The 14,457-nt window shown below is 39.7% G+C and overlaps 1 protein-coding gene across 1 annotated transcript in view; it reads left to right on the top strand.

Moving 5' to 3' along the window:
• TOP1 (DNA topoisomerase I) overlaps window positions 1-14,457 on the top strand; it is an 87,699-nt gene that overhangs the window by 37,474 nt on the left and 35,768 nt on the right. The window contains exons 4-7 of the mRNA XM_061208138.1: window positions 6,517-6,640; window positions 7,885-7,940; window positions 10,473-10,568; window positions 11,573-11,648. Coding sequence (XP_061064121.1) covers window positions 6,517-6,640; window positions 7,885-7,940; window positions 10,473-10,568; window positions 11,573-11,648 — 352 coding nt within the window. The remainder of the gene's footprint in view (window positions 1-6,516; window positions 6,641-7,884; window positions 7,941-10,472; window positions 10,569-11,572; window positions 11,649-14,457) is intronic.

Below are 14,457 nucleotides of genomic sequence, written 5' to 3'. Positions count from 1 at the left end.
CTTTTCCCATTTTGGTTGAGTGTTGATAGCAATACTAGCCTGGTCAAGCTTTCAAGTGTGTTGGGGGAGAATCCAATGTAATTATGCAGATAAAAGCTCTTTGGAAACTGTAACATACTCAGTAATTGAGATTATTATGATTACCACAAAGCCTGGTAGAATATCATTCAGATAAATTGAAGCTGTTGATTTTGGTAGTTGAATCTAATTTAGTAGTTACTTATTGATAACATCTATTTTGGTGCCCTGGTTTTCAATGATATCTAGCCCTATTATAATGACCTACAGTCTTTTTTTTTTTTTTTTTTTTTAAAGATTTCATGGTGGAAAGGGTATTTGAGCTAGCCATGGAAAGATGGTTAAGATCTTGACAAGGGAAGGTGATGGCTAGAAAGAGTGACATTCCAGACAGCGAGAAAAGCATAAACAAAATATGGAAGCATTGTAATGTACTTTGCTCTGGGTAGAATCCACTTAGGTGGATGCCTGGGTTAACAGGATGGGTTAGAAAACGAGGGCTCCAAAAAGTTGCTTGAGGAAAAACTATTAAATGCTATTTCAAGAAGCTGGGACTTGATTCTAGGGGAGCAAGAAGCCTTTGAAAATAGTTGAGAAAGGGAAATATAGGACTTAGCCACAAGTGGCATGAGGGGGTCTAAGAAAAAGAATTCCTAGCTTGGATAACTGTGTGACTGTTTACCCTATTAGTAGAGATAAAGAACTTAGGGGAGGGATGGGAGTTCAGAATGTGTATCGGCTTTGGCATCTTTGGGCACATCCCTTTATCTGCTCTGGCCTGCAAACAAAGGATTAAATAATTTCTAAGATTCCACTCAACTCCCAAGTTTTAATAATTCTTGGGATTTCATTTAGTAACCTATAATGGTGGATGAGCATTGAGAAATCTTCATTTCTCAGAGCCTTTCAGAAACTAGCTGCTGCATTTTTTCAAGAGGCAACTTTTGAATTTACCTCCTAGAATGTTTAATTGAACAAACATTATTTAAGCTCTAATTGTCTGCTTTCCTTTGAAGGGTTTCCTCCTTTCACAGCTTGGAATCTTTCTAGGCTCTCCCATAGGAATCCCCTGTGACTCCATTGGCTGCAACCTGCAGGGGTCTGCTGCCTTGAGGAAGTGGGCAGGTTGCTGGAATGAGTTTGTTCTCTTAGCCATTAGTGGCTAGGTCCTATTCGCAGAAGGTAAAGAGGCTTCTTCTCCCCTTAGCAGTGTTTCGTTTTTGCTTTGTTTGGGGAGTAAGGCACCAGAGTGGTCAAATGCATGACTGCCTGAGTTTAAATCCTAGTTATTGTTCGTTAGATGTATTTCCTTGGGCAAGTTACTGAACCTTCCCGTGTCTCAGTTTCCATATCTGTAAAATGAAAATACTTACCTCAGTTTTGTAATGGGGATTAAATTGCTTAGAAGAGTGCCTGGCACTTAGTACTGTTTAAATATCTGTTAAATATTTTTATTGCTGATAGAGGACAGACCATTGTTTTAGTTTTCTTTAACAAATTTAAATCGTTTCCCATAGCCAACATCCTAGCTTCCCAGAATATCAGACACAGGGTTTTTTCCTAAAGAGGCAGCAAATGCCTTCTTGCAGAAAGAAAATATTTTCACTCTTGGCTTTCTACTGCCATCCCCCTACTTCCACCCTGTCTCCCATTCTTCTTCCTAAATGCCTAGGGGAACCCTGGTCAACCCTCTCTTTTGTCTGCTCAGGTCCAGCAAGAGTCTCACTCGAGAGGTGACTTTGAATCTTCCCATTTACTCTGTTTGGCATTGACTTTTGCTTGTCTAGGCTCTGATGTTAGGTAGATCTTTTCCCCAGACAGACATGAGCCCCGAGCCAAGGAGTCGGCTTCTGTGTATAGCCAGTAATTGGATGTTTTCTCTGTGAGTTCCTGATGATGAAATTCATATTTCATCCAAGAATATGACCATTTCAGAGGTTCTAGGAATGCCAGCTACTGTCTGTATTTTGGCCTTCAGTGTACCCCAGACTAAACTCATTCTTAAAATGTATTTGTTCTTCAGATCTTTGGGTTTCCTTACTGTGGTCATTATCAAGCTTTTCTTCTAGTTTATTTTTCTTATTTAGCCCCACTGAAGTTTCTTCAATATTACAGTCACCTGTACTGTTGCCCCAAACTGGCCAGTATTGTAGTCCTCAGTTATATTTAAAACCCATTTTGTGACTTTTACATATGGTGTCTATTGTGTATGGAAAAGTAGCAGGGTCAGTATAAAGACATGGGTAATGGCTCTTTTTTTTTCTTTTAAATAGATTTATTTATTTATTTATTTATTTTTGCCTGTGTTGGGTCTTTGTTGCTGTGCGTGGGCTTTCTTTAGTTGCGGTGAGCGGGGGGCTACTCTTCATTGCGGTGCGTGGGCTTCTCACTGCGGTGGCTTCTCTTGTTGCGGAGCATGGGTTCTAGGCACGCAGGCTTCAGTAGTTGTGGCACATGGGCTCAGTAGTTGTGGCTTGCGGGCTCTAGAGCTCAGGCTCAGTAGTTGTGGCGCACAGGGTTAGTTGCTCCGCGGCATGTGGGATCTTCCCAGGCCAGGGCTCGAACCTGTGTCCCTTGCATTGGCAGGCAGATTCTTAACCACTGCGCCACCAGGGAAGCCCTGGGTAATGTCTCTTAAAACAGGTAGTCAACATATGAACTCCTCTTCTGCACTGGACAGAACTTCCATCATCTCACTATCATAAGTGGAAAGGTGCTGCCCTTTAAGCCAGTGTGAAAGTCAAGCCAGTTTTAAGTCTTTTGGAAAAAGAGGTACATATTAGGAAATCCCAAATGGTGATGAGTCAGCCTAACTGATCCAGATTGGCTGCATTTTCTACCACTGGCCAAATTCTGCTTCTAACTTCCATGGCACAGCCTTAGACATGCTTCTGTATGATAGGACTTTGACCCTCAAGTGCATCTGCTACTTACTTCAGGTAGATTCCTAGGAAAGACTACCACTGAGGCTCGCTCTTTGGCAGCACTTCTGTCGGTGTGGGGTTATGGATGAGGGGTAGGACTCCCGGTGCTCTGCTCTCTATTTCTGGAGGCAGGGACAGGAACAGCACCTGACACGTAGGTATGATGTTAGCATTGTGTTCAAGAGACTTAATAGGGCTTCATAAACCCGTATTTCTGATAGTCCCCAATGGAATGCATTGTACCACAAGATGTTCCTTAACCCTGAATCACCGGAACTCAGTTAGTCTAAAAATCCAAACTTGTTCTCTTATATCTAAACAGTTGGGAATAGAGGAGAGTGAGTTGCCTTTGCAAAGTCAAGTTGATAGTTTCATCTCATTTTGGTCTTTGTGATTAATTATGACCTACAAAGGGGTTACTACTCTAGCAGGAACTTTGAATTTCCTGAATAGATTTCCCTCTGGTTAGCAGGCAGAGGAAGTACTGACTTTTTTCACTTTCCTGGGGTGGCCTGGGTACTATCTCATTGCCCTGTCATTTGTTGACTTCTTTTCCCTGATCTCTGTTTGGTGTGGTAATGAATAGCAAAGCAGAAAACTGGAGGCCTATGTGTATACTTATGGTGCCCATGCTGTGATTGCCAGAAGGCCAGAGAGCCAGTTTTCTAGTGAAACAGACTAATGTTCTAAGAATTGCTTTCATTGAGAAAGAGAACAAGGGGGGTGGGGGGGGGTGGTGTGGAGGTGGAGCATAAAGGAATAAGGAATATAGAGCATTCCTAAACTTAGATTCGTAAGTCAGCCATTTAGAGTTTCTTGGGAAGACAAAATGAGAAGTAGCTGTCCCAAGGGTTTTATCATTTCAGATATCCTAGATCTCTATTCTAGAAAGTTTCCACTGATGGTAGAATAAAGTTTTGATCTTATACATCAAATCTCAGACTGGACATGCATTTGTCTCTAACAACACCAGGCTACCCTTATGTGGTATGTATCAACTTCATGGAATTGTAATGATATTGATTTAGTGGAAAGTGCTCTGAACTTGGAGATGGAAATACTCAGTTTAAATCCCAACTGCCCTTCTTTCTAACATTGTAACTTTGAATAAGACTTTGAACCACTGGCTCCTCTGTTTCTAAATCAGTTTAAGAGGATAATAAAGCCTACTTCACACAGGTGTTGTGAGGACTGAATGAAATAATGTATGTGAAAGCACTGAGCTGCACAATGCTTGCTTAGATTTTTCTTTTTTCTTAGTCTAGGGGGGATGTATATCCACCCATTAATATTATGGATGTAATTGTTCCACATTTTTTGCTTTTAGGCAGAAACTTCTGTAGATGACCATTAATTCCTCTTACAGTTAATGTTCAAAACAAAACAAAAACTGAAACTTCAGTGCTTGTATATAGAATAGTAAGCTCAGATATTTTGCTGGTAGTATCAAAACCATGGGCCTATGATTTCATATATGTAAACTCCTAAAGAATCGCAGTCTTGGCAACTTTGTTTTTTCACCATTCTAAAGCTGGAAGAATTAATGAGAACTGGAAGTAAGAGTGTTATTGTAATCGGGAGCCATTTTGTACAAAATAAAGGATAAATTTGTTTATAAAACATTGCGTTTTGGTAAAAACAGATTATGAGAGAGAGCACTTTGAGTAGAGTGACATCATAATAATGCTGAGAATAAAAAGCATGGTGGGAAAAATCGATCATCATGTGCTTCCAAGCATACTAGAGTTAAAAAGAAAAGTGTGCTCATATAGAAATTTGTTATTTTTCAGTGTGTGGCACATCTAAATAACAACGTAATGAGACCAACATAGAGGGAGGAGTATATCAACCAAGGAGAGTGGACATTGCTTTATTTCCCATCTGTGGTAGTTCTGGGTCTCCCCTAAATCTGTAGTCCTGTTTATACTAGTCCCCCTGCCCTCCTGGCTGGATTTCCTAGAGTTTCTGCTGATTTATTATCCAAACTCCTGTCTTTAGTTGGGGCTCCTTTTGTGCCCAGAGATGTGAGTGATAGCGATGCTCTCCTGATCCACATTCTGGGGCTCTCACCTAACTGGTTGCCATCATTTGTTTCTCCCTTTTTGGCCTTTGATGTAGCTGAGTATGCTAGCCAAATCTCTTTAGAACAAACTTTGTGGGATGGTTGTAACCTAATGAGCTCATTGCTGGTAAAATCTATTTTTTTTCTCCTGGGCTGAAGGTGGTAAATGTGACAGATAGGAAATACAGTTTATGGTGGGAAAGGCAAGAGCCGATGCTGCCTATAGGTTTGACTGTCTCTGTCATCTGGGGTTGCTGTCAGCTGTCCTGTGTCTGGGGTGACCCCCAACTCATAGCACTTGAATTCGTGCTCTCTTTTGTTAATTTGTGGAATATATTGGCTGCTGAGGTGAGCAAGTTTCCTAAACCTCCTACCCAGTGTACTGAAGAAAATAGTCATCCAGTGTTCACCTTAAAATACAGCTTGTGATTTTTGCTCTTTAGTCTTTGTCTACATGCATATTTTTATATAACTGCAGTCATTTTATATATTCCTTTTTTCCATTTGTGTCATAAACATTTTCCATGTATATTTGTAGGACTCACAAATTATAGCATAACGGCTACATAACGATAATGATAACTGTGATGTATAGCTTTGATATATTACAGTTTCCCCCTCTTGTTATTTACCAAGGCTGTATCTGGTTTCTTGGTGCTTTTTTGTTTGTTTATTTGTTCTTGTTTGTTTTTTGTCATGGGAGGCATCAAAATGAACATCTCTCTGTAATGTTTTACCCAGAGAGAAATCTCCAGGAGCGAGACCCAGGATATGAACACTTTAATGGCTCTTGTTTTATAATGTCATATTTTGTTTTCCAGGGAAGCGGCACCTTTTTACAGTGCTACCAGTGTGCCCACAAACCCCTTTAAAAGCAAGGCTTTAAATGTTTAGCACAGGAAATGCCCTTGCTTTTAGATGGATCTTTTCTTATTCTGAGGAAAGAACCAAGCAGGATTTATAAGCCCTAGCTAGAAAAGCTAGAAGTGACTAGCTTTTCCTAAGCTGGCAGGAAACATTGACTGTATTGGGCTGCTGACTGCACAAAGCCCTGGCGTGGCTACATTTGTGATACGTCTCACATCTGGCACTGAGCCACCAAATGATTTTTGGTGAACTGTTTTTACCTCCTCACATCAGATGTGAGAGCTCAAGTTGGAGCTTTCATTATAGTTTTCTGCTGGTAGAATGTTGTAGAAATACAGTGGGTTTGCTGTATAGTCTTAGTAACTTAAAAAAATGTCCTGGTATGTTTAGAATGACTATGTTTTTTCTATTTGATTCCTTTGCTCCTTCGAAAACATTAAAACATTAAGCAAGATAAAGAAAGTCTGATGTAGCCAAGAGCCTCTACTTGAACCTTCTGTCAGGACTATTTATTTAAAGCATTGTAAGTTTCCATGGTTCATGTTATCTCAGGGTATCTTGTGAGTTAATCTTGTGATATGAACCCTGTGGTCCCTACTCTGTTTGTCCCTTCTCTGCTAACTGTTTGTGTCTTATTTTTCACAGTGAACATAAAGATTCTGAAAAGAAACACAAAGAGAAGGAGAAAACCAAACACAAAGATGGAAGTTCAGAGAAGCATAAAGACAAACACAAAGACAGAGACAAGGAAAAACGAAAGGAGGAAAAGGTACAGAACTTTCCAGTGGGGAATGAAGAGGTGTGGGATGTACTTTTCATTTTGTTTACCTGTAAAAGCAGGTATTGAAAGTACCTTCATTGACTAGTAAGATTCCCTGGGCTTTGAGTGAAAAAGGTCTGTGTCAGGAGACGTCAGAGCCAACCAGAGTCTTAAACTATGAAAACCAAAGCCCTTTACCACTGTATTTCATGCACCAAACCTATCCATATCATTACCTTACTTTATATGGCAAATGGATAAATTGAGGGATGTAGGGTTTCTGGGAAAGTCAGTTTTCTTTCATGGGGAAAGTTAATTCTGCTAGCCAAATCTCTGTAGAACAAACTTTGTGGGATGCTTGTAACCTAATGAGCTCATTGCTGGTAAAATCTGTTTTTTTTCCCCCTGGGCTGAAGAAGGTGGTACATGTGACATGCACATCTGGCTGTGAATAAGTAGTAGTACTGTGCATAGACTTTTTAAAAAAAGTTTTTATATTAGTTTCTAAAAAGGTAATGCTGGATGGACTTGCTAAATTCAGACAATATGAAATAGGGAATAATAGTGAGAAATACGTCTCCCTTTTACCCTCAAATCACTGTCGTCTATCTTTCCTTTTCTGGAGACAGCCACTGTACTATTTTTTGTATTCTTCCATTGGTACCCTCTGTGTGTGTGTGTGTGTGTGTGTGTGTGTGTATGTGTGTATGTGTATATGTATATGTATTCCTCTGTGTGTGTGTGTGTGTGTGTGTGTGTGTATGTGTGTATGTGTATATGTATATGTATTCCTCTGTGTGTATGTGTGAAGATTTTTGTAATGTCTGGAAAGTTGAAGGAGGGCAAACGTAAATATACTTTGCCTAAATCAGAGAAGATAGGAAATAAAGTACTCCTTTTTGTTTTGGTTTGGTTTTTTATTTCCTGTCTGCACTGCCAAGGGCAAATCCTTGAGAGGTGGAGTATATTTATTGAGGGAGAGGGACCTACCATCATTTAAAGGTAAAAAGCCACCATTTTGAAGGGAAACATTTCTCAGTAAATTGGACAGTTCATCTGAAGAATTGTAAAAAAGGAGTCTTAGAAGAGTGTCAAGACCTTTGGTCCACCTGTTTAGTTTTGCTAACAAGAAGAGTCAGTCTGGGATCAAGATGCCCCAAGAGTGGAGGCCAGATCATCTCAAGTAAGGTAGAGGCTTCTTCAAGTTTAGTCTTTTTAAGGTACTAATCAGTTACTGTTGTTTTACCTTTCAGATTAGAGCCTCTGGGGATGCAAAAATAAAAAAGGAGAAGGAAAATGGCTTTTCTAGGTAAGATTCCTCTGCTGCCTTGGCTTCTCTTTCTCTGTGTGTGTCCAGTAGGCCAGCTGCCCACGTTACAGTGTTGTCTGATCTTACCTAAAATGCACTGACTGGCCATCTCCAGGTTTTCGAGGAAGTTGGCAGTGAAAGGACTTGGTCTAAGCCAATGTGAGCATTTCTAGAGTGCCATTTAGTGAGACTGACCAGCAGATTTTCTAGAAGGCTGTTTTGAGTGGAGAAGGTTGACAGAAAGAAGCTTTTTTAAATTGAGATATAATTTAACATTCCATAAAATACACCCTTTTAAAGTGTACAGTTTATTGGTTTTTAGTATTTCACAAGGTTATATAACCTCCCCATTATCCCTATCTAATTTCAGAACATTTTCATCACCCCCAAAAGAAACTCTGTACTTAGTAGTAATTTTGGAGTTTCCTGGAAAACCCCTACTCTGAACCCCTACTCTGAATTGCCCCTATTCTGAGGCTCATATATAGAAACTAACTTGATCTGCATTTTAGGGACCGGTGTAGATTTGAGTAGAAATATTTTATCTCTTTTCCAGAAGGAAAGGAAAATACGCACAATCTAGAGGTCACTTTTCCTTTACTTTTTGGGGCCATTTTGATTCTGTTTTCCTCATCAGCCTCAACTCCCTAAAATAAGCCCGAATGTCTCCTCTGGTTTCAAGAAAACCAGAACTTACATGATCATATATTCTCACCTGCTCCACTGAATGGCAGGATGGCTTTACGAGGCGTTGTGGGGAGTATTTGCATTACTGTCCAGGGCAAAGTGTTTTGACAGTTTTGCTTCCTTGAAACTTTGAACTTTCAGTTTCGTTTGAGAACATTTTTGAAAATTGTGCCATTTACTCTGGGTCCCTTACACCAGGGAGAAGCAAGTGCCCTCTTCAGGCATGTTCTGTAACTGCTCTAGGAATGCAGAATAGTAAAATTCAAGAAGCATTAGAGCTGTAAGCTGGGCATTCTGATTTCTTAGATAACAGTGACTGAACACAGGGCAACTATTTTCTGCCAGGAGACTGCCTTGAACTTTTATTAAACTAAGATATGATTAGACTCTCTGGACTTGGTGTGGAGTCCTGGGTTCAGTTTCAGACTTTCTGGGCTAGACGGTCAGAAGCATACCCTTCGAGGCAGTGGTCTCTGTGTTCACTTTGCTGGACTGCTCTCTAGCTTGCATCTGTATCGTGGTAGAGAATCCACATGCTTCACTGGATGGAACAGTTTTCTGGTAATTGTTTTAAAAATTCTTTCTTCAGGCCTAGTAACCCTTCCCAAGTGTTTTTAACTTCACTCATGACAGTACTAGGATCTAGCATTTACTTAACTAGTTGGGTAAATGGCAGCATTTCTTTCTTTCTGGTGCAAAGCTTTTGGAGATTTTGGACACTTGGGGCTGTGTCAGCGGTTTCCGTCGTGGGGAGAAACAGCTATAGAGGTCAGCATTTGGGGAGTGTGCATAAATAAGGAAAGAAAGCTAATCTGTTTAAACATTCAAATTCATTTGCAAGCAAGGGGATCCAGAAATGTATTTATTTATTTATGGTTGTGTTGGGTCTTCGTTGCTGCACGCGGGCTTTCTCTAGTTGCAGTGAGCGGGGGCTACTCTTCGTTGCGGTGCGCGGGCTTCTCATTGCGGTGGCTTCTCTTGTTGCAGAGCACGGGCTCTAGGCGCGCGGGCTTCAGTAGTTGTGGCATGTGAGCTCAGTAGTTGTGGCTCGTGGGCTCTAGAGCACAGGCTCAGTAGTTGTGACACACAGGCTTAGTTGCTCCGCAGCATGTGGGATCTTCCCGGACCAGGGCTCAAACCTGTGTCCCATGCATATATGGCAGGCGGATTCTTAACCACTGCGCCACCAAGGGAAGTCCGGTCCCATTGGTTTTTTAACTTGTTCCTTCCTCTTTTTGGTTCAAGATAGTCATCTAACAGAATCATCTTTTTATATTCAGAAGGCAGAATCTTAACAAAAATAGGACAAGGTACTCTTCTGTGTATAAAGTAAGTAAACCAAAGGAGGAAGTTGAACAGTGAATAGATTTGGCTTAGAATGACTTCAGTTTGTTTTGGGCCTCAAGTTTGTGGAATACATTTTTATTCCTTTTTTTGTGAAAGCTGTATTTTAGCTTTTGGAGCACTAGAATAATCAATTCACATCGCTTGAGGGATCAGATACACAGACCCCTCAAATAAGGGGAGGAAACAACTTAGGTTTGTTCCTGTTGTGGTGTGGGTTCCGTTGGCGTAGACAGCTAAGATGTAGTGGAAAGAATCCTGATAATAAGGAGTCCGGATCCCGAACCTTGATATCGCCTCTTCATCTGTAATTGAGATCAATACTGTCTACCTCACAGGGTTGTAGTGAGAATTAAGTGAGAAAAAGTGCTCATGGAAAACCTTTTAATATGTACACATGTATGTTGTTATCCTTCCACTAGCTACTTCCCCCTACTTTGCATTACTTGATATAATGTAGATGTTCCACCACTCATTAACTAGCAATTTTTTTCTCTTTAGTCCACCATTGATTAAAGATGAACCTGAAGATGATGGCTATTTTGCTCCTCCTAGAGAGGATATAAAGCCATTAAAGAGACCTCGAGACGAGGATGAGTGAGTATTTCTTATTACTTTAATTTTTTTAAACAAAAAGGAGTCGTTCAGACAATAATACACAGAACAACTGCATTAGTTGACTTTTACTCATTAGGAATTTGTGATTAATAGACTGGGTGACTGATTTCTCTTTCAATTATGAGAAATAGGGTTTCCTAAATAAATAAGTAGTGTGCTTGAGGCTTAAATGGAGAATATATATTTACACTTTTCTTATGTTTTTTCTTATTAAAAAGGTAATGCATATTTATTGTTGGAATTTCAAATAATCCAGAATTCACAAAGAATATTTAAATTATTTAAGTTACTTTAAGTTTATCATCACCTACCACAGATAAGTTTTCATTGCTGAAGCAGTTTTTCCTAGGATCTGTGCCTGTTAGTACCTTCTGAGTGAAGTTTCCATGTATAGAAGTAGTAAAATTGCTCTTACTTGAAACAGTTATTTGAGACTTACATGTACCTCTTTCTCAGGTTCAGTCATTGAGGTTAAATCCTGTTCATTATTTTCAGTCTTGCAGAGTTTATTATGTTTTGGGAATCTACAAAGGATTTATGGTAGAAGATGGATGGAAAGGGAGGAGGGAAATACTTAATGAGCTCATTTGTATATATTCAGAATTCATAGAGAATTTCTTTCCTCCCCTTTCTTTTCCAGTTATTACTTTGTGGTAGCCATTGTTGCCCTGTGTGTGTGCTTCCCAGATTTCTACCTTCTAGTGTTGTCTATTTTTGTATGTATCCCCCTACTCCACTTCCCTTCCAGGCCTGCGTCTAGTATAAAGTTGTTTTGTTCTATATAGGACTATAACTATTGGTCCTTGGTCTGGCCTTCTTTACTTTCTCCATTCCTGTTCTTGACTGTAGAATGCCCAGCCAAGAGTAATAGCAGCCACGCCTGCCTTGGAGGCCGCCAAGAAGAGTTTGGAGGTCCTAATCCTATTGGTGAGAACTACTGAGTCACAACTGTGTTAACTGCGTATTCATGTTCCCCTTTCTAGTGCTGATTATAAACCTAAGAAAATTAAAACAGAAGATACCAAGAAAGAGAAGAAACGAAAACTAGAGGAAGAAGAGGTTAGTAAAGAGACTTAGGCCCTTTGGGGCTTGAGTTTGGAATAGGGAGTTTTCCATAAAATAACTTCTGAAGGCCAAATGGGTTTTAGGAATTTATTGCTCTGTTGTAGAGGAAATACTGGGAAAAATTCTTAAGTGTGTTACAGTGGCTGCGGCACTGTTAGTTTTAAGATCTCAGCCTTCCTGGGTGTCTACCCATAGCTATGCTGCCAACTGACATGTTCTTGGAGAAGCTGTGCTGTCTTCTTACATACAGGGGAAGTATTAGCAAGAAATCATATTTTGGCTTACAACCCAGAAGAGTTTTCCCTAGGAATGTTTTTTAGTGCTTCCTCATATCTAACAAAGCTTGCTCGTCACTCATTTTGGGTAACTCTCCCTATTTAAAGTCCTTTAAATGGGTGTCCCTTGGATACAGGATTAAATCCAAGCTCTTTACAACTTCTTCCGATCTGGCCCCTGCATCTTGTGCCTCTTCTCTAATTTACCTTGTTCCAGCCTCACAGACCTCCTTTGTTTCTTTCCACACCAGATTCTTTTGTGCTTCAGGGCTTTATGTAACACATGCTGTTCCCTCTGTCTGGAACACATATACTCTTCCTCTTTTCTTTCTTCTCCTAGCTTATAACCTTCCTTAAAATCTCAGTTTCAATTCAGTTACTTTTCTAAGGGTTCTATTTGATGCTTGTGGTAGATTTAACATATACTAATATGGTTCCTTCTTTTGACACTGTCTATTTCTTGGACTAGAAACTGTGGGTGAGTAATTCAAGAAAAAGATGTCAGAAATTCACAGGGGTCTTAATCTTGCACTCTCCTAAGAGAAGAAGGGGTTGAGTAAGTTATTAGCTTTGCTGCATTTGCGTTTAGCCATTGTCTTGGACAAAATGGATTCACAAGTATAAAGTCGATAGCTTGAAGTATTGTCAGTAAAGATAGTGATAGTAAGGGGCAGTGAGTCTTAAAAGTGTAATCTATCATAGTAGTAATAATGTTAATAATTCAAATTAAATGTACTAGATGCTTACAGTGTGCCAGGCACTATTCTTCACGCTTTATAGGTATCATTTCATTTAATCCTTACAACAGTCCTTAGAGATAAATATTGCTACTATTATCTCCATTTTACACATGCAGAAACTGAGGTACGGAGAGGTTAAATCATTTGCCTGAGGCCACACAGATACCAAGTGGTAAAGCCGGGATTTGATCCCATGTGGTTTGATTCCAGAGCCAGCACACTAGCTGCCATGTTATCCTGCTTCCTGTGGGACTTTGCTGATCCTCCAAATCCACAAGAAGGCAGAAGGAGTGTCTTTAATGAAATCATATTAAGAATATGAATGAGTAGGTGAGCCATAGAGAGATGATCAGGGCCTGCATTTAGGGAATTGTAGCTTTTCTGACAACTAGCCTGTTCTTGGCAGAAGCTCAAGTGTATAAGAGCCAACTCAAGGAATTGAGAGTGAAATGTTGAGTAGTGAGTATGATAGTCACTCCACTTTCATGTAGATTACCAGTACAGACCAGTCAATAAAGAAATGTAAAACTTTAGCTCTCCATGCGTTCTATATTGCCTTTATGCTTATGTTGCATTTATGTAAAATAATACCTTTCTCTGGGTTTCACAGAGGTTAGTAATAACTGTTAAAACCATTTGGGAGAAAGAGTGGTTGACTTCATTTATTTAATTGTCTTAGCAACTCTCTCCCTACAGGGGAGGGGAAAAAAAGCAGGCTGAAAGACTAAATTAATACCCAGTCTTATTGTGGTAGGGACCCCAGATGGCAAGATCAGTCATTAAACCTCACTTGCTGGCTATGGTGTTTTTCATTTCTGGGAATTGTTCTGAAGTCTCCTAGTGACTGATAATCCCGTTATGAGGCTTGAAAACATACGATGTAGCCAGTAGTTTCCTGACGAAACCATCTGCATGCCTGTTCAGAAGCTGTTCAGAGAATGTCTTAACTGAAAAATATTTCCTTTTCCTGTGGTGTGTTTCAGCCTAAACAGTAATCATTATCTGAATTAATGCGATTCTCTAGTATTTTCTCTTCCCAGACATACTTACACGTTTATATTCTCCATTCCTATTTTAAACTAGTGTAGTACTGTAGTCTTTCCCCTTCTTTGTACACTGGAGGCCATTTGCTTTCCCTGAGTTTATCTGATTACCATCCTATCATGTGTAGTCCTAGAATGTTTATATATTCCAGCCATTCCCGTGAGTCACATTCTACTATTTTTCTGGTAAACTTGGACTTTCATCATAGTCAATAGCAGCTTTTTGACCTTGAGCAAGTGACAAAACCTGTTTCAGAGTTTCCTTGACTATAACTGGAAGAGGTCAAGCCAAACTATAAAGTTCTTTCAAGTTCTGCCATTCTGTAACTGATATTAAGATGACTCAAAACCATTTTTCATAGCTATATAAAACTTGCTGAATAAAGACTTAAATTATATTGAATAGTTAGGACAAAGGAAAATATTCTTCAGAAGAGTTTCGATTCCGTTAAGCAGGACCCCTACCTGTTGAATAGCACATTTTTGTCTGGATGTGTGTGTGTGTGTGTGTGTGTGTTTTGAGGTTTATCACCTGTATTGATGGATTTTACTTGTTTATGTTTGTTCTTTTTCTGTGCTACTGTGACAGCTCATCTAGGGTTACAGTTCAAAGGAATACTATCATGGGAATTGGTAATTGTTGTAGGACTTCCCGAGTACTTGCTTGCTTACTGCTTCATGACTTTGTGTATGCAAATAGCAGTAATAAAGTATTTCCCCCCCAGGCTCAATCAGAAATTTCCTT

The sequence above is a fragment of the Eubalaena glacialis genome, chromosome 13 (genome assembly GCF_028564815.1).
Source record: "Eubalaena glacialis isolate mEubGla1 chromosome 13, mEubGla1.1.hap2.+ XY, whole genome shotgun sequence".
In the NCBI taxonomy this organism is placed as follows: Eukaryota; Metazoa; Chordata; class Mammalia; order Artiodactyla; family Balaenidae; genus Eubalaena; species Eubalaena glacialis.
The sequence above is the reverse complement of the archived record's forward strand: the minus strand, read 5'-3'. Positions and strand labels throughout refer to the sequence as shown.